Genomic DNA, 25,264 nt, shown 5'->3' with positions numbered 1-25,264 from the left:
CCCAAGTGTGGGTGCGGACCGCGGGCTTCGTCTGGGCGGCCGTCTTTGAGGTGCCCAATGGGGGGCCGCAGAGCCCGAGGGGACCCTCGGGGTGCGGCGCGTGCCCATCCGCGTCATGCCTCTGGTAGGCTGGCTACGGCTGGGGCTAGCTATGGCTGCGGGGGTCGCAGGCAGGGTCTCGTGCCCTCCCGCGCAAACTCCGCGCTAACTCGAGCGCCTGTTTGCACAGCCTGTTCACGTGGCTCTGGTCACGGGGCTCCCTGGGGGGCTGGGCCAAGTAGGGGCCTGGGCGGGGGCTTGAGCAGCTCCACACAGCCGCCTCCTCCCAGGGAGTGAGGAGTTAACCCCTTCCCACCACGAGCCCGCTTACCTCCGGCTGTGCTGGGGGTTGGCAGGAGGCTCTGTGGCTGCTGAGGGGGTGTCTGGGGGGCATGCAGAGACCCAAATTTCCCTTCAGCCCTTCACCTTGAGTTGAGATGAACCCAGAGATTTAACCAGGACACGGTGTGGCAGCCCTGGGACTGGGGCACATGGAAGAGGATTATCTCAGCGCACCGGCACTTGGCTGTCCAGCCCTGATCCTGACAGTACCTCCTCCCTCCCGCGGCAGGAACAGGGATCCACCTGTCTGACCATTTCCCTGTTTCCTGTGTCACCTGTCCCCACTGGAGTGACCCAGCCGTGCCCTGCATGGAAATTACAACGGGACTTTTCCCCCTGCCGATCCAGAGACCCTCAGACATGGGCTGAGGTGACCGCTGCAGGACTGCGGAGGCTGTCTGCCAACACGGCAGTCACATCCCCCTGTGCTGTGTGCGCTACATCCCCAGTGCGCCCAGCACGGCTCTCGCTGCTGCCAGTGACCCTGCCATGTGCTGCGGTGTACCTCTGAATTTCCTTAGCATTTCCATCATCCCTGGGATGCTGCACGGGGTCTTCACTTCTGTAGAAACAGCTTTTGCTTCCTGAAACTCCACATCCTTGCTCCTAAGAGGAACATATCCCCCATCATCGCTCAGCCCAGCTCTTCCACGTGGATATTCCTGCCACAGCCCAAGCAGGAATCTCCTGGGAGGGGGAAGGGGAAGATACCGCACCTGTCCAAGGTCCTTTTCACATCCTAGAAAGGGAAACATGAGGGTAAGAGTGATTATTTCCTTGCTGGGTGAAACCATCTGCACCCAAGTTCAGTGAGTTTATGACTTGTCTGTTTGACGGGCATCCACTTTTTCACTGTCTGAAAATCCCTAAGTCTGCCTCTGCCTGCTGCACTTGGATGCAGCCAAGGGGCGATGAACCATTTCTTTGCTGTCACCTCTGTCTTGGCATTACATTACTCTGAACATTTGCATGGCTACCTCCAGATGTGCTTTCCTGTCCATTTTGGCTGCTGACAGAAATGATATAAAAAAAACCCCGAAACCCCTGTGCTTTACTGGAAGAGGCAGCATGTTAGTTTGACCTCGCTCCTTAGCATCTGTATAGATCATGCAAGGCTTTTTGGTGCTTTAATATAAAGCAGATTCAATCAATCATTAGAGATGAGCTCCAGAAAAGCCCCACTGAAGCGCCCAGTCTACACAGACATTGGGAAGCCAGGTCCAACTAATGTGACGCCGCGTCTGGGGACGCGCTGGGTTCAGTGCGGGGACACACTGGACTTACAGGACAGGTCTTTTTATGCTCATGTCTGCAAGAAGCCTTCATGGCTAATAGCTTGGCACTTCTCCCAAATCAGAATTTCCTCCCAGGACAAACTGGTAGATCTCCAGACTGATGGAAAGTCTCACCTGAGTCTTGGCCCAGTCTCCACCAGGTCTGGGGGCCAGGCCGAGGGCTGCTTTGTGCCAGAGGGCAGCAGCATTGGGGGCCGGATCAGCAGCGCACGCTCACCTTCAGCAGCTCAGCAGGGGTCTGCCGGCTCTTCTCCTCTATCCCCGAGATCAGCTTGCGCAGGGAGGCGCTTTGCCGGGAGAGTTGGGCTACGCTGGCCTCCAGGCGCCGCAGCGTCTCCCTCTCCTCCTCCTCCAGGCTCTGCAGGAGCCGCTGCTCCTCCTCGCTCACAAAGCGACGCAGCTTCTCGCACTCAGACTTGATGCTCTCTCTCTGTCGCTTTACCTTGTTCTTCCAGGACAAGCAGCAAAAACCAGTGTGAGCTGCCATCTCCACTTCCAGCTTTGCATTGGCAGAGGGAAGGCATGAACTCAGGGTGTGCAGCCCTTTGTCAGTAGCTAGACTGTCACCGGCTATACCATACACACATTTCATATAGTGGTGCACTCTCTAGAGAAAGGATTGTTGAGGAGTTCGTGACTTTTTGTGGAGCTGTTTTTAAAGACATAGAGTCGCTGTTTGTTTTAAAATTTATTCAGCATGCTGGGCATTTTGAGCGAACTTAGAAGCTCCGAATATAATTGTTAAAGGCGATTTATAGTTTACAGACAAGATGCGCGCGCAGGTGGGGATTTTCCACTGTGAAGGAAAACAAGATGTTGGGTCAGTGTGGGAAAACTCTTAATTGTTTCAAAACTGGTTTTTGGCTGCGTGTTAACTAATGGGGGGGGGTTGTATCTCTGCTTCATACTTTAAGGCGACGAGGCCTGTGTTTTATCAGCCTGTCCTTGAAGCACTGAACCTGCTACACTATTATTTATGATTTTGTACCAGCCTGTCCTTAGAGGCTGAGTCTGCTATAGGAGTTTTACTGTTAGTAAAATTTCTACAATTCTCTTTTTTGATCCTGGCCTTTAAAGGCCGGGATCACTTTTTACTATATTTGGCATATATTGTTTATTGATTGTTGGATCTTTGCAGCCGAAGGGGAGGTACACGATGAGGTTTCGTTGGGGTAAACATTGCAGGTTTTACGTGTGTGTGTGATGGATTTACAAATTCCTTTCGGCGATTTTGATTGTGGAGTGGGTGGTTAGTAGGACTTGGTATGGTTCTTTCTACATTGGCTTTAGGCAACTTTTTCGTTGCGGAACATGGACCCACACGCAGTTACCGGGACTGAAGGGGTGTATCTCGCAGTTGAAGGGTACAGGTTGCTTAACGGCAGCACGGCGCTGTAGAGAAGTAAGCTGCTTCTGCAAAGAAATTACATAATGGGTTAAATTTTTCCCCCCCGCTAGCAATCCTGTATTTGGAGGAAGGAAACTACGGGTAATGGGGGGTGGATGACCAAACAAATGCTTATAGGGAGATATCTTAACATTAGCTTTAGGCGCATTTTGCATAGCAAAGAGTGCAAGGGGCAATGCCTCGGGCCATTTAAGCTGAGTTTTCGAACACACTTTGCCTAGAAGGGTTTTTAGAGTTCGATTTGCCTTTTTTACCCCTCCAGATGACTGAGGGTGATTAGGGGTGTGAAGCTGCTTAGTGATTCCCAACCGTGTGTAAATTGTTTGTAAGACCTGAGAGGTGAAGTGACTTTTTTGATTTGAGTCAATGACTTGAGGTATGTCAAACTGCGGAATAATGTCCTTTAGAAGTGCATGAGCGCCTTGCTGATGAGAGGGATGGGTGGCAGGAAACGCCTCCATCCAATGGGTGAGCTGATCTTGTACTACTAAGGCATATTTATATTTTTGGCACTGGGGAAGTTCGATGAAGTTTATTTGCAGTTTTTCAAATGGTTGATATGCCTAAGGTCGGCCCCCAGCTGGGGCTTTTCTCTCTGGGCCAGAGTTGAACGCTGGGCAAGTGGAGCAGACGCTGGTCACTTGTTTAGCCGCTGCATGGATCCCAGGGGCAAACCAAACTCGGAGAATGGTTTCAGCTATGGCAGTTGCCCCATAATGACCTTGCCCATGGACTATTTGGCACAGGGGCCGCTGTAATGTTTTAGGCAAGATGGGGCGGTCATCGCTAGTGTATTACAGTTTATCTTTTGAATAAGCTTTATAGAGACGTTTTTAGGGGTTTTTTTCTTCTTTCCACACTTGCTTATAGTTTCATAGTTTCTATGGTTGGAAGGGACCTGACCAGATCTTCTAGTCCGACCCCCCGCCATGTCAGGAAAGATTACTGGGGTCAAATGACCCTGGCAAGATGTTCATCTAACCTCCTCTTAAACCCCCCCAGGGTAGAAGCCTGCACCACTTCTCTTGGGAGTTGGTTCCAGATCCTAGCCGCCCTGACCGTGAAGTCACACCTCCTGATATCTAACCTAAACCTTCCCTCTGCCAGCTTGTGACCGCTATTCCTGGTCACTCCTGGCGGTGCTCGGGGGAACAGGGACTCCCACAATGCCTGCTGGTCCCCCCTGACTAGTTTATAACAGGCCACTAGATCCCCCTCAGCCTTCTCTTGTGGAGGCTGAACAGGTTCAGGTCCCGCAGCCTGTCCTCATAGGGCCTCCCCTGCTGCCCCCTGACCATGCGAGTGGCCTCCTCTGGACCCTCTCCATGCTGTCGACATCCCTCCTGAAGTGCGGCGCCCAGAACTGGACGCAGTACTCCAGCCGCGGCCTCACCAGTGCCGCACAGAGGGGGAGGATCACCTCCCCGGACCTGCTCGAGATGCATCTGTGGATGCAGGACAATGTGCGGTTGGCCTTCCTGACTGCATCCCCACACTGCCGGCCCATGTTCATCTTGGAGCCAATGATGACCCCCAGATCCCTTTCCGCCTCTGTGCTGACAAGAGGGGAGTTGCCCAGCCTGTAGCTATGGTGCTGGTTGTTCCTCCCAAGGTGCATCACCTTGCACTTGTCTGTGTTGAAACTCATCCTATTCTCGTCCGCCCACCCTTGTAACCTCTCTAGGTCCGATTGTAGCCTGTTGCATCCTTCCAGTGTGCCCACGTCCCCCCACATCTTAGTGTCATCAGAAAATTTGAACAGGTGCTTTTTACCCCCTCGTCCAAATCACTGATGAAGATGTTGAGCAGTGTGGGCCCGAGGACCGAGCCCTGGGGGACCCCCCTGCCCACGTCCTTCCAGGTTGAGAAGGCCCCATCCACTACCACCCTCTGGGTGCGGCCCTCCAGCCAGTTGGCGACACATCTGACTGTGTGGGGGTCGACACCACAGCCCCCAGCTTCTTAATGAGAACAGGGTGAGAGACAGTGTCAAAAGCCTTCCGGAAGTCCAGGAAGACGATGTCCACTGCTCCCCCTGCGTCTAACGATCTGGTGATCTGATCGTAAAAGGCCACCAGGTTGGTCTGACAGGACCTGCCACTGATGAACCCGTGCTGATTGCCCCTAAGCATGCAGTCCCCTGCTGGGCCCTCCTGGATGTGTGCCAGCATGATTTTCTCGAACAGCTTGCCTAGGATCGAGGTGAGACTAACCGGCCTATAGTTTCCCGGGTCCTCCTTCCTGCCTTTTTTGAAGATGGGGACCATGTTGGCCCTCTTCCAGTCCTCCGGTACCTCACCAGAGCACCACGAATGCTCGTAAAGCCGTGCCAGGGGACTTGCAATGACCTCGGCCAGTTCCTTTAGAACTCTAGGGTGGAGATCATCTTCTAAGGCTTTGGGTGTTTTTCATACAGGAGCAAGGGCGTTGAGATTTAGGGGTTGCTGAGCAGCAGCCTTGGCAGCAGCATTCGTGTGCTCATTTCCTTTAGCCTTAGGCGGGTTCCCCCCGGTGTGTGCGGCGACATGTATTACGGCTATTTGTTTGGGTTTTTGGATGGCTTCCAGGAGCTCAGAAACCTGAGTGGAGTTTGTAATCTGCTTCGGAAGAAGTAATGAAGCCTCGCTGTTTCCACAATTGCCCGGTGGAGTGGCAAATTCCAAACGCATACCGACCGTCAGTGTATATGTTTAAAGTCATCCCGGTTGCCAGTTCACATGCACGAGTTAAAGCAATCAGTTCAGCTGCTTGTGCACTTAGCCGGGGAGATAAGGGCTTTGCTTCAACGATGTTGAGGTCAGTGACAACTGCATACTCATTTTGACGAACTCCAGCTCCTATGTAGGAGGACCCATCCACATAGAAGACTAAGTCAGGATTGTTCAGGGGCACATCAGTGAGGTCGTCTCGGGGCTTTTCCATCATAGGAACGACGGTGCAGCGGTCGTGATGTGGCTTTTCATTCTTGGGATGAGGCAAAAGCGAGGCCGGGTTGAGGCTAATACAGCATGAGATGCGCACGTTTTCGGCAGTTAGCAGAGTTACTTCATACCGGGCTAGACGCTGGTGAGAGAAGGCTTGCGGCTTTTCTTTAGTCATTAGGGCTTCAACTTCATGAGGAACCCTGACTTCGAGGGGGTACCCCATGACTAGCTCTTTCGATCGCTCAACAAGCAGTGGTGCCGCTGCAACGGCGCAGACCGCTGACTGCCCCTTTTGCCGCTGGATCTAAGGCGGCAGAGTAATAAGCGATCGGGCGTAGCTGAGGTCCCAGTTTCTGGGTCAGGACTCCTGAAGCTACTCCCCGTCTCTCGCGCACAAACAACACAAACGGCTTCTCGTAGCTGGGGAGTCCTAGAGCAGGGGCTTGTGATAGCTGGTGTTTAACTTGGAGAAAAGTATGGTTTAACTCGGGGGTTTATTGAACTATTTCAGGTTCTCCCTTCCGAGTGGTTTCTACCAGAGGCTTAACTATCTCTTTGTAAGCAGGGATTCACGGCTGGTAAAATTTAGCCGCTTTTAAAAAGGTTCATATATGCCTCTTAGTGGTGGGCTTTGGCAAGTCTTTTATAGCTTTTACTTTTTTATTAGACAATTCCCGCAGTCCCTCTGAGATCACGTCCCAGGTATGTAACCTTTTTTGGGCAATATTGTAATTTTTGGGGGGTACTTTATGTTTTCTTTTAGCTAATCCTTCTAATAGTTTTAAAGTGTTCGTTCGGCAGCTTACCTGAGTCCGTGACGCTAGTAGTAGGTCATCTACATACTGTGCAAGCACTGTATCCGAGGTAAGTGTGATACTTTGTAAGTTTTTTGTTAGGATTTGGCTGAAGATAGTAGGACTTTTAGTGTATTCTTGGGGAAGTCGTGTCCAGGTTAAATGTTGTTTTTTTTTCTAAGTGAAGGCAAAAAGGTATTGAGACTGGGCTGCAACTGGGATTGAAAAGAAGGCAGCACACAAATTAAATACTGTGAATCGAGCGGCCCACCACGGGGTGGAGGTAACAGTAGTGGCAGGGTTAGGAACTACGGCAGCTTTGGGAATTACATAATTATTTATAGCACGTAAGTCTTGCACAGAACAATAAACAGGCTTGCCATCTTTTCCTAATTTCGGTTTCCTGACTGGTAATACGGGGGTATTGCAAGGAGACTGACACTCCACTAAAATCCCTTTCCTGATGTATTTATTTATAAGGGGCTGCAAATCTTTTTTTGCTTCTTTATTTAGCGGGTACTGAGGCACGCGAGGCGGGACTTCCCCCTCGGTTTGAATAACAGCCGGAGTGGCAGACTTCAGGAGTCCTGCATCGGTGGCCTCCCAGCCCCACAGTGCGGCTGGCAATCGTTGTAGCTCCACCGGGAAATTTCCCTTTCCCCCCCCGAGGCCACCGCCCCGGCGAAACAAGGCAGTTTGTCAGTCGGTAATTCTAAAGTTATTCCCTCCGGACTGCAGCGTAGAGCGGCCCTCAGCTTACACAGTAAGTCCCGTCTTAATAAATTCACAGGAGCCCGGGCGGGCAACAAAAAGGAGTGCTCACACGACAAGGGTCCCACTGGGACTCGAGCAGGGGCACTCCTGCTGGTTTTGAACAGTTCCCCCCCACTCCCGTCACATTCTCCGTTCCTTCCTCAAGTAGACCTGCACGCTCAGGAGTTGTAGATAACATAGACATAGTAGCGCCGGTGTCAATTAAACAATCATATCGTTGCTTTTCTACTTGAATTGAGGCAATAGGGTCACTCTTATTGTAATTTATAGTTACCGCAGGGCAGACGGGGTGAGGGTGGTCAGTCGGGGCACTGAGTCCTCCTTTCCTGCGAGTAGTTTTTGACACCGGCTCCTGGCGTCACTGGTCCGGAGGGGGCCCCCGTTCTGAGATGGTTTCGATGTTTATCTTTTTTTGGGGGGGACACCCTCGTTTGAAGTGTTCAGGTTGTTTCCAGTAGTAACATACTTCGCCGGCTCTGAACTGTGGACCACCCCTCGCCCTGGTTTCTCTGACCTAATCCGCTCCGTTGAAACCCTCCCTGGCCCCTTCCCCTGTTCTGTTCTTTTCCTGACATGCTGTGCACAGTTCCCTCAACCATTGCAGCTACTAGCTTAAAATCTTCTTTTTTCTTCTTCTTTCTTTTTCCTCTCTTTTCTCCCATCAAACACATAGCTTGCTATGTTTCTTATCTCTAACATACTTTTTCCTTTCTATCCTGGAGTATACTTGCAGAAATGCTCCTTGATATCGGGAGCACTCTGGTTTACAAAGGCTGATACCGGTGAAGGCACATGCTTTGGTTTATCTATATTAAGACGAACGTATGTCTTGGCTGCTTCACACAAACGGGTAAAGAAGGCATTTGGATGCTTTTCAGGTTCCTGTTTGCATGCATGGGATTTTCCCAATTCACGGGCTTTTTACTCGCTTCATCAAAGCCTGCTAGTAAATCATTCCGGGCTTCCCTTAGGGATGCCCTTCCCCCGGGGGTGTTGTAATCCTAATTACGTTCATTAGAAGGCCAAGGATCTCTCTTTGCTGCTGAGGCAACAGCCCTGGCACAGTTTAAAACTTTAGCCCACTCGTCTGGGGTTAGCAGGGTATTCATGAGTTTCTGCATCTTTGACTAAGTAGGGTCATAAGTATGGACTATGCACCGAATAGTCCTTCCTACTTCATCAGGTTTTCCTGAAAAGAGGGGGTTTGTTGTTGCAAAATGAGGAGGTCCCCTCGGGTGAAAGGCACATGAATTAGAATAGGGCAAACCTGGAAGGTGCCCCCGCCATCCACAAACGGGACTGGGTAGGTTCACAAAGGAGCCTGAACCACCGCATTCAGGTGCTCCTTCCCCTGGCTGGGGGTGGAAATGCCTCCCCCACAGGACCCTGGCTCCAGGTCCAGACCAAAGAAAAGCCTCTGGAGGCAGGGAGCCCGGAGCTCGGCGCCGGCGCTGACGCCACGGGAGCTGCAGCGCTCTCGTCGGGGGGCAGGGGTTGGCCGAGGACAGGCGGAGCAGGGTAGAGAGGCTCAGGTCCGTCTTCAGACTCCTCGGAGGCTGAAATCGGAGGATCATAAGGAGGTGGAGTGGTAGAGTAAAGAACCGGTTTTGGGGCTTTTTTGGCCAATTCAGCCCACAGGTACCAATAATCCATCTGTTGAGGTTTTAGAGCTACCAATTCCATTCGAAGGAATGCCAAACGAGACCGATCAAATGAGCCAAATTTCGGCCACCGTTTATCCGGAGCACCTTGTTGAGTTAAGACAGGCCACTCCCGTGTACACAAAATACAAGCGCGCTTCCTGCCCATGCCAGACTGCACCGGCAGATCCCCTTCTCCCCAAACCTGGAGAAGCCTCCCTAAAGGAGATCCCGGTGGGACGTTTGAAGCCGATTGTTTCATCCTCCCGAGACTTAAGCACTCTGGTCTATAATTTCCTGGAAACAGCTACCCCTCACGGCAGGCCCCACTTACCTGACACCCGGACCAAGCCCTCCGAATGGTGACAGACCCACCTATGCCGGCTGGGAAGGTTGGTCCGAACGACGAGCAGCCGGGTCAGCACACAAGGGGTCCCATCTGGGTCGCCAAAATTGTTGAGGAGTTCATGACCCCTGTAACTGTTTTATTTTTTTTTGTTCTGTATAACTGCCCGCGGCACTCTCACATTTATGTAACCTTGAAGTCTTGACTAGTAAGCTAAATGAGCGCTTTATATTTTTCTCTGTTGGCATTAAGCTACACATGCACATTTTGTAGATTATATTTCTTATCTAGAAGTGTTATTTTTGCAGAAATGAAACTTATGTAGAAAGTCTGCCTAGCAATTACTATGTAAAAGAAACTATCCTATCCCTGTATGCTCAGCTTATATCATAGTTAGTGTCACAGAGGCAGTCCAACCAACATCTATAAAGAGGCAAAGAAACAGAAAACAGCAGAGATGACGACCGGAAAACTCTGTGGGCCCGATCACCCCACAGACCGGTTCTCAGCCTCTCCGTCTGGGCGTACCCCAGCGAAGGCAAAGGCCTCGAAAATCCGACAACTGACAACGACTCACCGTGTTACAGTTTTGTACTGTATATCCCATTCATGAGCTGTTGACCAGTTCTGGGACTACGGAGCCGGCAGCCGCACCTGGCTTTGGACCAGCTCCACTGTTGGAGAGCAAGGGCTGGCTCTGGAGCCCCGCGAACCAACAGACCCCCTTTGTATCCAGCAGACTGTAACTGAAGAGACATCGGAGACTCCACTCCTCGACTGCCTCTCGTCGTAGCTTAGACAGCATATCTACGCTCGCTATACCTGTATTTACTGCAGCTTCGTTCCAACCGGCCTCCCCTCTTATTCATAAGAGGGTGAGGCCAGGTGAGTGAATAAAATCTTTTTGTTTTACCCTATATCTACTCTGTAATAACTTCTACTACTAACAACTCATCTCAATGAGCCGTTGACCAGTTCTGGGACTACGGAGCCGGCAGCCGCACCTAGCTTTGAATTAGCTCCACTGTTGGAGAGCAAGGGCTGGCTCTGGAACCTCGTGAACCAACGGACATCCTATAGAATAAGAAAACTAACAACTTACTCTAAGTCGTCTACCTGTGCCAACTCAGCGAACCTCGAGGGCGGCTATAAAGCTACCTCCAATCCCGCCCCACAAGCCGCGCGCTCGCACAACTCCGCAAAGCCCGCAGCTCCCCTAAGCGGTGCCGGAACCGCTAGCCCGGCGTTCCGCCACACCCTGTATGCGGGGGCAGGGGTGATTTGTGGTGGGCGGAACCAGAGGGGTCACTATCATGAGCAAAACATATATGCTTTTCGAGACATTCAGGCAATAGCATAAGCAGTTAAGATTAGCTAACACAAAGCTTTCAAGTTTGCAACCCACAAGTGTATTTTGTCTGTCACAATTTAACCGAAGTGTTGAATCTAACTATTTGCACTGACCATGGGACCTCTGAGCCCAGAAATTAAGCAGAGGTAGAAGATTAGCTGATCTAACTGTTTTTTTAAGGTCAAGCTGTAACAAGATCTGACCACCTAATATAATCAGCACATTCCAAGGAATCCAGGAATAAGAAACTAAGGGCAGAGTAATGCTAATTTCAAATCTCAAAGTAATGTGGTGTAATTTGCTTATTGGGTGAACCTGAGTTCGGGCGGTAACCTTTCCTCATAATTTCTAACACTTTTTGATCCCTTAGGGTAACAGCTATAGTGCATAACCATAGGGTTATAGCTATAATGGTGAGTTGCTCTAAAGCCAACAGATTAGCATAAGATAAGCTATAAAGGAGCGTGCATATCAAGTGACCAGTATGAAGGATGGAATAGAAGGACCGTCGCGGTACGAAGCCTGGACCCCAGCCTCCCAGTGTGAGTGAGGACCAGATCCTGACCAAGGGACCTTTCAGGTGACCCCTCGGACAGCATTGATCGGGGATGCCTGAATTTTGTGGAATAACTTGGTGTGCACTGGCATTAAGAGACTGCCGATAAGTTGCCAACCCTACGTGGGAACTCTTTGTCATTCAGTCTGTGTTGTTATCATTCACTGTTAGCTCTTTATTACTGTACTATCTGTTTGTCGCATTAACCTTTCTGTTAACTGTTGTATGCATGAGCTATCAGTAAATTTGACTCTGCTTCACTCCCGACTCGCCTCCTCGATTCCAAACGCAGCAGCCTGCAGTGCCCAGGCGCGGGACTGTCCCATCCCATCCAGTCCCAGGCAGGTCCCGGTGGTGCAGGGAAGGGGAGGCGGGGGCAGGACATGATGCTGTGGGGAGACAGGTTCCTCCTGTCCTGTCCCTCCTCCTGCCCTGTGGAGCCTGGGTTATGGGATCCCACAGCACCCAGACTGCCCACGGGCTGGGAGGGGCGCCCCCCACACGTGTGCACGTGCACAAATCCACCCCCCGCAGAGATCTGGGCTGGCGCATGCCCCCCCCACCCGCCCCGCAGGATCTACCTGGCGCTCCATCCGCTGCCCAACTCCTCCCCTCTCCCTGGGGCCTCCATCCACCCCACTCCATCCCCCCCAGACCTGTACGTGCAGGGAGCTGTTCTCCAGCCTTTCCCACTGCATTCATGGCCGGGTGCTTGTGTGTGGGCGTGCGAGTGCTCTGGTACCCCTTGCATCCTGCTCCCACCATCCCCTTGCACACTTGAACCTGCCTGCCTGCAAAAGGAAAGCAGAGTTTCCTGATCCCTCTAGACACTGAATTTGGGACAAGTGTCCCGGGTCATACAGCCCAGGACTGGGATTTGAGGTTCCTATTTGGGCACTGTCCCACCCAATCAGGGAGCAGGGGTCACCCTAACTGCAGGGCTGGGGGAGGAGGGAGCAGCTGTTGGGCTGGGGAAGGGGTGGAGAGCTGCGGCTGTGCCACGTCTCCAGCCAGCCGGGTGCCGCATCCTGCACTGGGGCTGGAGGGGAAGGGAGAACGGCTCCAAGACTGCTGGGAGTTGGGGTGGGCAGGATCATCAGGGCCAGGAAGACCTGGAGCTGGGAAAAGTGCCGGTCCCGAGTGTCGGATCCATGGCCAGATTTCTGCTGTCTCTTTTCCCACAGGTGCTCCTGGAGACCGGACACTGCCCACAGGCGCCGTGCACGAGTGTAGAAAGAGCGAGAGGCCAGGCCCCCCCGCCGGTGAGATCCCTCCTGGGGAGACGTGGCTGCTGCGCTAGAGCCCGTGGCAGCGATGTGCCTTCCCTCCACAGCGGGAGCTGGTGGAGCAGGACCCAGGAGGTCTGCAGGCAGGGGCTGAGGGTGCAGAAGTCCCTCATGTCGTCCAGATCAGAGCCGGTCCACTGCCAAGACCTGTGGGGGCAGGATGCGGTGCAGGCCATGCAGCCCCCTTGTCAGGCCAAGCTGCCCTCCGTGACCCCAGCGCTGGCACAGCAGGATGAGCTCCCCACCACAGAGCCCTGGCGCCGGCTCTTCCGTGGCCTGCGCTACCGGGAAGCCGAGGGCCTGCAGAAGATTTGCAGCCGCCTGCGGGAGCTCTGCCGGCGCTGGCTGGAGCCCCAGCGCCGCAGCAAGGAGCAGATGCTGGAGCTGGTGGTGCTGGAGCAGTTCCTGGCCATCCTGCCCCCGGAGATGCAGAGCTGGGTGTGCAGGTGCCGCATGGAGACCTGCACCCAGGCCGTGGCCCTGGCCGAGGGGTTTCAGCTGGGGCAAGCGGAGGACGAGACGCTCCAGGTCAGAGTGTTTGTTTGGTGCCATCTACACCTCCGCATGTCTGGGGGAAGTTTCCCCCCAGATCCCAGCTCCCCAGTGACACATTTATCTCGTCCCCAGCTCACGGTGCGTGTGGAGGTCGAGGAGGTGTCCTCAGACAAGATGCAGCCCCCTGGGGCCCTGCCGGAGCCTGGTGGCTCCTGGGTGCAGCAGCCGAAGGCCCGTGGTGAGGACAGGCCTCTGGAGGAGGCAGGAGATCGGGAAACCCCAGGGCCCGAGGACAAGCTGCCTCCTGATGCCAAAGAGGAGCCCCCGCCCAACCCGGAGCCAGGTCCTCACCAGCCTTTTTGATGTACAAGGTTAACCTGGGCTCAACACCCAAAGAGTAGCAGTTACCTCCCCATAGCACCCGCCATTATTAGTGTTGGCTACTGGTTTTAGGCCAGTTGATTTGGGGGACAACTAAGTAGAAAACAGAGATGGGAGTGGGGTCACAGGCTCCAAACAAGTGCTGCAAGGGGGGACAGCGAGCGGAGCGGACAGTAGCCGGTGGCTCCTGAACGAGTGCAAGGAGCCAGGGGCAGGTGAGGTGCGGGATGAAGTCCTGGCGTGCAGTTAGGAGCCTGAGTGCCTGTGCTGGGGTTGGGGCGAGCGGCTCCAATGCCTGCCCCTGCCCGGGACAGGGCCGCAAGGTGTGTAGCTGTGTGGCTGGGGTGGGGCAGGGCTCTGGTCCCGGGGGGTGGTCCCAGGCCCAGGCTGTTTCTCACTGCCTGCGCCGCTCCTCTCAGAAAGATGCTTCAGGTGACTGGCTCTTGCCGTGCTGCCACGGTCACAACCAGGGATCGAATTGCTGTTCTCAGGTCGGTGTTGTAATAATATCAATCAATAAGAGGCTGGTGCCAGTGATGCGGACATGAGAGTCCCCAGTGGCCTCTGGCTGGTCCAAGTGCAGTTAGCCCAGGCCTCCATCCTGCTGCAGGTCCCCGGGGCAGGGGAGACCTGGGACCTGTCGGCATGTGGAGGGTCCCCAGGTGGGTGCCTTGGACCAGACCCTTCCCTCGGCGAGGTGAGGAGCGGTGGGTCTCCCCTTTCCAGGGGCAGGAGGCCCGTCCCCCAGCGTAGAAATCTCTCTGCCAGAACAGTTTGATGGGTCCGTGCTCCAGCGGGTCGGTGGCTCTTGTTCTCCCGGTGCCCTGGAAGCATTTCACGCGTCATGGAGGAGACTGATCCTCCTTTTCATGCCCACTCTGCCCCAACATGTGCACATGACCCAGCACCAGCATCCCTGCAGATCCTTTCCCAGGGAGCGATGCCACAATGCCGTGATCACGGGGCGCTGGGGCAGTTCTAGAGGCTCATCTCCAGCCTCTTGCCTGTGGGACACCGAGTCTCCTCCCCGCTCTTCCACACACTGCAGCCTCCAGCTCCCTTCATCCCAGGCCAGGCCAGGAGACGAGCAGGGCTTTCCCCCTGCCACCACCCCAGGGCTAACCTGTGCACTCTCTTACCCATCCACAGGTGCCAGGACCTTGAGCCGAGCAGATCTGCACCCTCCCGAGGCAGGAGCAGTCCACCTGGAGCTGCAGAGACGCTTGGCAGGGAGTCGGGGACGGAGCGGCTCCCTGACACCTGGGCCGGGCCAGCTGCAGGAGGGGCAGGGCAGGCCGGGGAAGCAGGGGGAGAGCATGGAGGTGAGCAGGGCACCGGCTCGAGGTGGGGGTGGGAGTGCAGCTGGGGCAGAGCCCAGGAGGAGCCAGGGGTGCTGTCAAGAGTTTGGGGAGCAGAGACCTGAAGAGTGACCGGGGGTGCTGGCACGGGAAGGCCTGGTCAGAGTCCACCAGCCCGCACCAGGCAGCCCGGGGCAGTGGTCTCTACAGCCGAGCCCAGCAAGTCCTCTCCCCCTGGCTAGGACTGGGGAGCACAGAGGGGCTCTGCAGCCGATGCCAGCAGGGTCCCCCCGGCACATCAGTTTGGCAGGAGTGCGCAGCACACCTGGCTGCTGATTCTCTGTGTTGGGGTGAGGCGAGGCAGAAGCCGGGGTGATTTGCAGCTTACAGACTAACTGAATCAGAGGCACAGCACAGGTTTTTTCGATTCCACACTCATTTGATGAGTTCGAATTGAAGGCTGCGCACAGACCAGACTGTTAAATAGAGAGAGGCTTTTGAATACCAAGTGCAGGGGACAGCACGGTGGGAAGGGGGACAGTGCTGGGAGAGGGGATGCAAGTAAAGACCCCCCCACACAAAGGGGACACAACAGCTAATCTCGTTAATCGGACAAGACTCCACAGTCCTTGTGTGGACCGTGCTTAGCACAGCCCAGCCTGCAGATGATTTCTGGCTGCACAGCTCCGTGTTCAGGTTCGTTTTGAAGTGTCTGGTGTAAGGACAGCTGCTCTGAGGTCAGCACTGGGCAGTGCAGGGAGGTGAAAGTGTCCTGGCACAAGCCTTTGTCTCTTCCTGCACCAGATGTCACCAGCAGGGCCGGGGCAGGGTTGGGGGGAGTGTGGGGCACCAGCAGGCCTGGGGGGTCTACGGATAGGGAGCAGTTTTTTCTGTTACGAGAGAATTTGCAGTTTTTAAACGGAGAAAACCAGGGTCCCTGCATACCATGTGCCGGCTGAGTAGCGTACCCCTGCCTGTCCTGGCTAAGCGTGCACAGCGCTGTAGTGCAGAGCGAGTGCAGACAGGGCCGTGGGGGCTGGGGCAGCAGACACTGATGGTGTAACGCTTGTGCCTGCAGCTCCGGGAGGTGTTTGAGGACGTGGCAGTGTATTTCACACGGGAGCAGTGGGAGCTGCTGGAAGAGGAAGACAAGGGGCTTTACCGGGACCAGATGCTGAGGAACTACCGAGCCCTCGTTTCCCTGGGTAAAGCTCTGGTTCTTGCTTTGCCCTGGAGCCATGTGAGCTCTGAAGCGGTGTTGTCTTCTCCCTGGTTTTAACGGTCTCGTCCTCATGAATGTTTGGCCGGTGGCTGAAATCCCTTTGCTCCCCACTGCTCTGTCCATGATCAGCCCTCTCACATTTCATACTTGTGCACGTGCCTCCTTCATGTGATGCAGCCGCCTTCCTTGGAGTCTTCCCCCTTGATAACATGATTTCCCTTTGCCTTCTCACCGTGATCAAATCGTGTGCCATTCGTTGTGCCTCAAAATGCACTAACAGCTGTTCCTTGGGCAGTTATCCCGAGCTCCTCCCTCTCTTGCCTAGCGTGTCCTGTCCAAACTCATTTCCACTCATTTGCCTGCAATTGCACTGGTGTTTGCCTTCCTGTGACCATCCGTCCACTGCCTGGATGAAAAGGACCATCCTCTTCCCCCTGCTATGCCTTCCCTTTCCGCCTAGATGTCCATCCTCCCTTGTCCGTCAAGTCCTTAGTATAATCCCTGGGTTCATTGGCTCCTTTCCCCAAATTTCAGTTGCTTATTCTGCGTCTAGTACCAGTGGATAAACTCTGCTTAACCACTGCCCAAGCAGGATATCGAGGCCCCGCCCCTGACTTAATCTGCCGCATCCAGCGAGGAGAGGTGGAGCTCTGGGACGGTGATGATGAGGACCGTAGGGAAATCTGGAGGTCGGAGGACCTGCGGCCAGGTGAGTTGTGGCTGTCTCCTCCACCCAGATCCCCTCTCCCAAATGCTCCGTGCCCAGGGTGAAAGGGAGCCTGGAAACTGCAGACCTCCCTGTGCTGCCATCCCCGGTGCTGACCTCAAAGAGCTTATGCTGTCACATGTGCAGACAGGTGTTGCTCCACGCCCTGAAATTCAAACTGTGGAAACGGTTACCAAGAGGATTGTTTTTGCCAAAGACCCCCAGTGTTTGACGTGGCCCCTTGCTGATTTCATATCCAGTGAACTCTAAGAGTAATTATTCCAAGTTTTGTCCCTGTAATACGACTCGAGAAGCGACTCCATTAGACGTTACAGCAGAGACCTTTGGTGGTGCCGGCCTCGTGTCCTGCGCTGGGGGTGGGAGATGTTTGTTTCTGGCTTTCCCGCTGTTCACGTAGAAATTGCACGACCGTCCCCCCAACTCCCCAGAGTGAGAGCATGCACACAACACCCTCTTCCTCTGTTTGTCCACTGCTTCAATAATGTTCTCATGCCAAATTGCCTAATCCTGAAGTTCCTTACCAGCCGAACAGCTTTTCACCAGTGAAATAATCTTTTAATCTCTTCCATTACTCACCCTTCTCAAACTTTGGCATGACTGATATTTTTGAGGCCCAGGAGACCATACTCCAGGGATGTACCATTTTCTGTAGCCACTTTGCAGATATTCCAGAACCGATGCAGAAGTAGAGCTTACATTTCATTGTCTATCATACCTCCCAGCACAAACACATAGAGCAATAGCGGTGCACAAACACAGCCGAGCAAGTGACACAATTACTGTGTGAAGCTCAAAACTTCTGTGTACCAAGTGAATTTCTTGATGATTCACTGCTGGTCCACATCCTGGAAAACACAAAGACAAAAACAGGAAGGGCTTAACCCCTTTAAGTTAGTTCATGTCATGGGATCACTTTTCACACTGTGGCTGGCTCGGCCCTGGCCCTGGCCCTGCTGCAGCTCCTTCACCGATTCCCCTCTTTGCAGCTTCAGAGGCTGCTTTTTAGCAGTCTTTTCTGCTTCAAGTGACAGCTGCTGCAAGGTGTACCCTGGCACACACCTTTCCTCCTTGGCTTGCACCAGGGGCTTTCTGTTGGGGATGGCTCCCCCTATCCTTTTCCCAGCAAAGAGGAACCCCCAAGGCAGTGGGAGCCAAGGTGTGCAGGTGCTCTGCACTCACCTATCTCGGGTTGGCAACAAAGGGCATTTTGTAGAGACTGCCGTGCCACAAGTAGCTCCACCTCACTAACCAGTCCCAGGTAGAAATCTCTCTGCCAGAACAGTTTGATGGGTCCGTGCTCCAGCGGGTCGGTGGCTCTTGTTCTCCTGGTGCCCTGGAAGCATGTCACATGTCATGGAGTAGACTGACCCCCCATTTCGCGCCCACCCCGCCCCAACATGTCCAGGTGACCCAACACCAGGATCCCTCCAGATCCTTTCCCAGGGAGCGATGCCGCGATGCCGTGATCACCACGGGCACTGGGACGGTTCTAGAGGCTCATCTCCAGCCTCTTGCCTGTGGGACAATGAGTCTCCCGTCTTCCCCCTCTTCCACACACTGCAGCCTCCAGCTCCCTTCATCCCAGGCCAGGCCAGGAGACGAGCAGGGCTTTCCCCCTGCCACCACCCCAGGGCTAACCTGTGCACTCTCTTACCCATCCACAGGTGCCGGGACCTTGAGCCGAGCAGATCTGCAGCCTCCCGAGGAAGGAGCAGTCAACCTGGAGCTGCAGAGACCCTCCGCAGGGAGACGGGGACAGAGCGGCTCCCTGACACCTGGGCTGAGCCAGCTGCAGGAGGGGCAGGGCAGGCCAGATCTCGATCAGAATTCCGGAGTGTGTGTCTGGCGTCCTCAGAAACCAAAAATTTACACAGGAGCCTTTAACTTCCCGAATATCCCGACTCACATCTCAAACCCCTGGGTGAGCCCAAAAAGCCGGCTCGGTGCGCACTCCCCGTGGTGGCAGAGACGGTTTTGTCACTGAATTCCGGGGTAGTCCAAAGATGCCCACGTTGGGCGCCAAATTTGATGCAAAAAGCGGTTCGTTTCTTTGGAGGCTCGCAAAGAATCTCAGACACACACTTATTAGCAGCACAAAAGGTGTATTTGCAAATAGGGTCAGAGCAGAGTCAAAGACTCAGATTACTCTGAACCCCTGAGGAATTTTTGCAGCCTGTATTTATCTTCTTCCTCCTGGGCACGTGTGCAGAAACAGGAACTCTTACAGCTCATTTCCGTTTCATACAAACATATGTGTGGTTACATCACTACATCCATCGCATGTACATTATAATTAACTACTTAAGTATGCAGGGCGGAGAAGTAAATATGCATCAGCTAATTGTGCATGCTCAGAAAGTTCTTTAGGTCACCCAGAGTTTAAATCCCACCCCCTTTCAAGGACACAGTCAGTTGAATTCCAGCTTCTGTAATCTGCATGAGAAAAGCTAGGGGGAGGCTGGGGGATAGTGTGATTTAGTATAAGAAGAACTGTGGCAAGGCTGGCCAAGAAAAAAGTCCTTGGCAGTGTTTTTTTACTTATCAGGTACGAGATGCAAACTGTGCATTTCTAACAACACTCCATTTCTAACAATATTATAACAATACTCCATTTCTAACAGTGACACGACTCCCCCGGCATCCCTCAGGGGGATACCAGCATTTCCCTGCCCGGAAAGGACCACGGCCCCCTCCTCCGGGCCAGACCCCCGGGGAACGATCGGTGCTGCTGAAGGGACCTTCCCTCTGGGGCTCCCTGAGGCCTGGGCACAGGCAGGGGCTTCCTGGCTCCATGACAGACCCCAGCCCCATGTCAGCCTGATGCCTGCAGCTCCCTGCCTACCTCTGCCTTCATTCCCCGCCCTCTGCACCCTCCTACCTACAACTCTTCCAGGCCCATCCCTTTGTCCCAGCTCCATACCCCACAGGGGTCTCTTGCTAACACTCCCATCATCACTGTTATCAAGGGGCCAGCAGCCCTTCAAGGCTGCACACCACACCTGTCCTGGGCCCTGCACCTGCAGCCTGAGAATGAGCCGTCCTGTGCCAGGCCCTGTACGTGCAGACTCTAGACTATCAGACCACCCGTCCCTGCACTGCGGAGGTCCCAGTCCAGAGCAGGACCCTGAACATATTCGCACCTCTAGAGAGCTCTTATCCAGAAATGGCACCATCACACATCCCCACAGGCTTGGGGTGTCCAAGGCTCCTCCCTCCCTTGGCGCTGCACCTCCCAGCCGTGCCCCGGTGCTGTTGCTCCTTTGTGCACTCAGGACGTGCAGGATCCAGCCTCCTCTCTCCATCCTGACAGCCCAGTCTCTGATGCTGGCACTTATTTTATCCTGCCACAACTAATAAACCTCCCTCCTCTCTGGCCTCTGCCCACACATGCTGCCCCCTCCACACACAGCACTTGGGGGCAGGCCCTCCCCAGGGAGCTCACACGCAGCACCCCAGACAGGGCAGCAGAAAGGGGCAATGGAGCCCTGGGCTGTGGGTGTCGGGAGGACGAGGTGATGGTGGAAGAAACCCAGTCCTGATTGCTCTTTCCTAGATAGCACCAGGCAGGAAGGACCTAAGGGAGCTCAGCAAAGGCAGGCCTAGGGGAGGGAGAAGACTCATGAATGCGGATGGAGAGCACAGTGCCGGGGGTAGGGGATGGGGAGAGGTGAGATTCACCCTGTGGTGTCTCTGAAATCATCCTCCTGGTAGCACATATGACTGGCCTCAGACACTCACCTTTCTCATTTTCCAGCTGAGCTTGCAGAGTCCCTGGAGGAGAGAAGGGGAGAGGTGAGATTTCACCCTGTTCAGTTTGTACCGAGGTTCCTGCCATGAGCCGGGCTGGGCTGTAATGGTGCATGTGAGGAGATGGGCACAGCCAGGTTTGCATTAAGTTCCCTGCACGCCACGTCCCTGCTGCCTGGCACTGACCTGCTCCAGGGCAAGGTTCAAACTGCCCCAGTATTTCCTATCCCCTCCAGAACCTGCTCTAAAAGTCACTTCCAAGGGAGCCATCCCCCTGCCTCGTCCCCTCTGACTCCTGCCATGTTGGCAGGGGGACCTGAAGGCTGTGCTATAGCAGAGATTGGCCCAGGTGGGCTGGTGCCTCTGCTGGTGCTGGGCTAGCGGCATTGCTCATGCATTTAGGGTTAAAGCAGTTGCCAGCTATGGATTCAGGAAGCGATAATCTCCCAGGTCAGGTTGGCCAGGGCTGTGAGGTTGGGGTCACCTTATCAGGTGCTCACTGGACCTACTACAATCAAGCAAATGGTCTTGGCTCTGTCCCCTGCATGTCCCCTCTCAGACCTGAGCTGCCCTCACTGAGATAACTGGACTGAAAAAAGGACATTTTTTCTTTGTCTGGACAAGAGCTCAGCACAACTTCCCCTGGGCCTGGCAGGTGCAGCCGTGTCCCCGGGGGAGTGAGGGGCTCCCTGTGCTGTTACACAGCATCAGAGCTTCTCTTCAGCTCAGGATGGGGCACGTGTCTGCCGGATCTGTGACCTATTTACAATCATCTTTTTTGTTGGAAAAGGTCACAGAAACACTTGAACACATCCCACAGTTCCCAGCACTCACCTTTCTCACTCTTCAGTTCAGACAGCATGGCCTTCAGGGAAAAAATGGGGAGAGAGGTGAGATTTCACCGTGTGGTGTCTCTGGGAATCACATTCCTGGTAGGACATGTATTTGGGCTCAGACACTCAACTTTCTCACTTTCCAGCTTAGATTGCAGAGTCCCTGTGGGAGAGAAGGGGCAGAGGTGAGATTTCACCCTCTCCAGTTGATAGCGAGGTTCCTGCCCTGAGCAGGGCTGGGGTGCAACCGTGGAGATGGGCTGACACACACAGCTTTGCATCAGCTTCCCTGCACGCCACGGCCCTGCTGCCTGGCACCGACCTGCTCCAGGGCCTGGTTCAAACTGCCCCACTATTTCCTATCCCCTCTAAACGTCTCTTCCAAAGGAGCCATCCCCCACTTTGGTCCCCTCTGACTCCTGCCCGTGTGTCATGGGGGCACCTGAAGGTGATGGTGTAGCAGAGGGAGATTGGCCCGGGGGGGGCTGGTGTCCCTGCTGGCACTGAAGTAGGGAATGATCTCCCAGGACAGGATGGCCAAGACTGCAGGGTGCTCGGTTCCACTTACTGGGTGTAATGGTGGAAATCGGGGCTTGGCCCATTTAGTTGATGTTAAGTAGGTCAACAGATAACCATTATCTGACCCACCCTCCAGACACCCTGGACTGGAGTGCTGTGTGCACACCCCCGTGCCGTGTGCAGAGCCCTGGCGTGCCGGGTGCACTGCCCCTATAGAGGGCTCTGGATGACAGGAAGTGAGTGTGTGTGTGTGTGTGTGTGTGTGTGTGTGTGTGTGTGTGTGTGTGTGACTGGGTGTGCACTGGGTGTGCAGGGTGCGTGGTGTGGCTGAACTGAGGGGGCTGCGAGAGGGAAGGACGGCAGGGTGCTTGTGGACACAAAGGGGAGAGAGAGAGGGAGAGACCACACCGGGTCGCTGCTCCTCGCTGCAGTGGTGTGGAAATGGAGGACTAGAATATGAAAATGTAAAGGGCACCCCTTACAAGGCATTACACTGATTTCTTTATTTGATTTCCTGCTACTGTAACAAAGTCAATAGAAACAGGTAAAATACTACAACAACAACAACAACACAAGTTCCCTGAGGATTACTGAGAGCTTTTTCCCACCCGCTAAAAGCCTGCCCAAATTGAAAGGTCTTACTCAGACTCCAAAAGATGGCCAAAGTAATGGGTCGTGCTGTGAATGTGGGAATTGAGGGATGAGCCCTACTTCAATCCGGGAAGCCACAGCTCCAGGTGGCAGCAGCTCTCCATGACTGGTGATAAAAGGGTTCACTTTTATTCTCACCCAATGGCTGCTCTTACCTCATGAGCCCATACAGAGCACTGCACGAACTGCCCCTGCACCCGCACTTTCCAGCCGGGGCCTGGGGAGAGGGTGCAGAGTGCCAGGAATACCTCTGGTCTCTGTAAGGGTCACACAACGTGCTGAGCTGAGAGAGCCCACGCGGGCCTTGGCCTCTGCCACAGGGGTCTGTCCCCTTCCACGCTAAGGCCATGGAGGGGGCTTGCAGGACCGCGACGGGCACAAGCCCGACTACAGGCCGTGTGTGAGGCCCCGTCTGTGCTGCCGGGAGCTGCACAAGGAGCTGGACAAGGCGTGGAGCGATGCCCAGGAGGAAGCTCCCACCACACATCACAGCCGGCTGCCCACGTGGTCAGGACGTGTGTGCACAGACGGGAAGGGGACAGCCACTGCCCAGCATCGCAGTGCAAGGACTGCCCTGGCTTCTGGGTTACTTCTCTAGTCTTTCTCTGCTTTCCTCCTGCATGCTCTGGTCACTTTGCTAGCCACGACAGTGGGGCGGGGGGGACCTGTGCCCGTGGGTCAGCACCAGTCAAGGAAGTGCTGGCCTGGAGCCCAGGAAGGGCAGAAACCTCCTGGTGCCTTGATTTCAGGGAGGTGCAGCTCAGGGCACCGAGCAAGAAAACTGCCCGGAGGGAACCTCCCTCCCAGCCTCTACTTTGGGGGTCACCTCACCCCAAGCAGCAGCTGAGCTGAGACACGTGTTGGGAAGGGGGCAGTAGTGGTGGGGTAAGCACATCGGAGAGGAAGGGGATGAGGAAGGTGAGCTGGCAGGGCTGGGCCGTGAGGCAGAGCCTGTGAGACACAGCGCTGCTGCGCCCACTCGTGCATTAGAAAGTGGCTTCAAGATAGAGGCAACGAGCGAGCAGAAATGGTCCTTTCCAGGATGGAAAGTAAAGAGCAGGGTCACCCCGATATCTGGGTTAGGACCAGCGGTGTTTAACCGGTACAGCAGCGACCTGGAAAAGGCAGCGATAGCAAGGTGGACAATTTTCCTATGGCCAAAGTATTCCACGCAGTGAAGACTAAGGCGCCCGCAAGGACCGGCGGAAAGCTCTGCGGAGCAGACTCAGGGGTACGGCTGAGCTCAGACAGTCTCTAGGACGAGAGCCCGTACCGGGGCATCCCCAGGCCTGGGTCTTCTCTAGCCCCGAGAAGGCGCCGCTAGCTCTCTGCTGCCTCCTCCGCACTGCAGTCATCCGCCCCGCTCGGAGGCTGGGCCTGTGGCGCCGCAGCTGCTTCTGGCCTTGGGTCTCTTTCCACGTCCTCAGGAGCAGCTGAATGAGGGAATGAGCAGCGCCATGGCAGGTGGACTTCAATGCAGATCAATGTAAAGTGAATGTAAAGCACAGTGGCAAAAACAGCCCAAGCCCTACCTGTACTCTGATGGGCTTTACATTAGCTATCACCACACAGGGAAGAGATCTAGGAGCCACTGTGGCCAGTTTGCTAAAAACTTCCGCTCAGTGCTCGGCAGCCGTCAAAAATAAAGGCAAACCAAAATGTTAGGTATTATTACAAAGGGGGTTGTAAACAGGACAGAAAATATTCTGATGCCTCTTTGTCAGTCCACGGTGCACCCACACCTTGAACTCTGCGTGCAGTTTTACCCCTGCCCCTCACAAAGGACGGAGACGAAGGGGAGAAGGCGCAGAAAGGGGCAGCAAGGATGGCTGTGATGGGGCAGGACTTGCAGACGAGGACAGATGGAAGAGGCTCGGCCTATTCAGTTCAGAAAAGAGACACTTGAGGGGGACATGAGAGGAGTTTTTAAAATACTAAATGGTGAAGAGAAAAAGTAAATAGGGATTTATTATCTACCTCACAGTACAAGAACGAGGGGTCATAACATGAGTTTAAAACAAGGAAAAGGGATTCTTTTTCAGACAGCATTTCATTGAAGTGTATAATTCATCGCCTCAAGATGCAATGGCCAGGGGCAGGATGTTGTGGAGGTCTATGGTGTAGCTCAGTTCAGAAAGGAGTTAGGTACATGCAGGAGGGAGAAATCAAGACAAAGCAGCGAGGGCTGAAACCTCAGGCTCGTAACACCCCCAGACCTACCGTCAGAGGTGCAGGCGGCTGTTCCAGCCCCTGGCAGCGGGAGCAGGGAGGGGGCGTGGGATGGGGGAGCAGTCCCTGCTGCGATCATGTGGTTCAATGACAACAGGCAAGCTGGAATGAGAAAGAAATAACAACAATTTTTAAATGGGGAGGGTCACCAGATAACCCTCCTGCCTGTTCGTGCCCCGGCACCGACTCCCCGGGCAGGGAGGCTGCGGAGCGGCGGTCAGGGCAGGGCGTGATCGGATCCGGCCCTGACCCCAACCCCCGCACCTCCTGCCGCACCCCGCGTGCGGGCCGGAGAGCGGCGGTGGGACCGAGGACCCGATCCCAGGCCAGGCCTCTCGCCCCTCGGTTCGGGGGGGGGGGGGCGCGGTGCCCCGCCCCCCGTGCTCAGTGACGTCAGTGTCGCGGCA

General features: G+C 54.6%; 2 protein-coding genes across 19 annotated transcripts; one reads left to right on the top strand and one right to left on the bottom strand.

Annotated features, from left to right (window-relative positions):
* Positions 1-21: 21 nt before the first annotated feature.
* LOC149851707 (E3 ubiquitin-protein ligase TRIM11-like) lies at positions 22-25,264 on the bottom strand. 14 transcript variants are annotated; one of them, XR_016439577.1, is made up of 8 exons: positions 25,122-25,264; positions 24,849-24,959; positions 23,902-24,097; positions 21,460-21,621; positions 20,617-20,649; positions 18,533-18,667; positions 18,058-18,211; positions 17,565-17,723 (listed from the first exon to the last, which is right to left on the bottom strand). XR_016439577.1 is itself a non-coding variant. In XM_090030471.1 (7 exons), exons 4-7 carry the CDS (start codon positions 2,266-2,268, stop codon positions 454-456), a joined length of 567 nt encoding a protein of 188 aa, XP_089886597.1. In that variant the 5' UTR covers positions 2,269-3,089; positions 20,617-20,649; positions 21,460-21,621; positions 23,902-25,264; the 3' UTR covers positions 22-453. The 14 variants fall into 14 exon arrangements, 4 of the variants coding, with proteins under 4 accessions (XP_089886597.1, XP_089886598.1, XP_089886600.1 ...); XM_090030471.1 differs by lacking the exons at positions 17,565-17,723; positions 18,058-18,211; positions 18,533-18,667 and adding exons at positions 22-521; positions 887-987; positions 1,098-1,120; positions 1,894-3,089 and having other exon boundaries at positions 23,902-25,264; XR_016439575.1 differs by having other exon boundaries at positions 18,533-18,728; positions 21,460-21,490; positions 21,590-21,621; positions 23,902-25,264.
* LOC149851708 (zinc finger protein 202-like) lies at positions 9,735-20,610 on the top strand. 5 transcript variants are annotated; one of them, XM_090030470.1, is made up of 8 exons: positions 9,735-11,196; positions 11,343-11,810; positions 12,654-13,283; positions 13,383-13,593; positions 14,781-14,953; positions 16,008-16,134; positions 16,741-16,860; positions 18,543-20,610. In XM_090030470.1, the coding sequence occupies exons 3-8, from the start codon at positions 12,867-12,869 to the stop codon at positions 18,860-18,862; spliced, it is 1,368 nt and encodes a 455-aa protein (XP_089886596.1). In that variant the 5' UTR covers positions 9,735-11,196; positions 11,343-11,810; positions 12,654-12,866; the 3' UTR covers positions 18,863-20,610. The 5 variants fall into 5 exon arrangements, with proteins under 5 accessions (XP_089886596.1, XP_089886595.1, XP_089886593.1 ...); XM_090030469.1 differs by having other exon boundaries at positions 9,735-11,455; XM_090030467.1 differs by having other exon boundaries at positions 9,735-11,493.

The sequence above is a fragment of the Crocodylus siamensis genome, unplaced genomic scaffold (genome assembly GCF_052110815.1).
Source record: "Crocodylus siamensis isolate JL-2025a unplaced genomic scaffold, ASM5211081v1 HiC_scaffold_403, whole genome shotgun sequence".
NCBI lineage: Eukaryota > Metazoa > Chordata > Crocodylia > Crocodylidae > Crocodylus > Crocodylus siamensis.
This window is presented reverse-complemented; position numbering and strand designations above follow the sequence as displayed.

Coding starts and splice junctions, on each gene's coding strand:
- LOC149851707 (XM_090030471.1), bottom strand. CDS start 2,268: ATGAAATGTGTGTATGGTATAGCCGGTGACAGTCTAGCTACTGACAAA. Junction 1,121..1,893: donor CCCCTGCTGAGCTGCTGAAG/GTGAGCGTGCGC, acceptor TTCCCTTTCTAG/GATGTGAAAAGGACCTTGGA. Junction 988..1,097: donor GTGAAAAGGACCTTGGACAG/GTGCGGTATCTT, acceptor TGTTCCTCTTAG/GAGCAAGGATGTGGAGTTTC.
- LOC149851708 (XM_090030470.1), top strand. CDS start 12,867: ATGTCGTCCAGATCAGAGCCGGTCCACTGCCAAGACCTGTGGGGGCAG. Junction 13,284..13,382: donor CGGAGGACGAGACGCTCCAG/GTCAGAGTGTTT, acceptor TCTCGTCCCCAG/CTCACGGTGCGTGTGGAGGT. Junction 16,135..16,740: donor CCGAGCCCTCGTTTCCCTGG/GTAAAGCTCTGG, acceptor CCACTGCCCAAG/CAGGATATCGAGGCCCCGCC.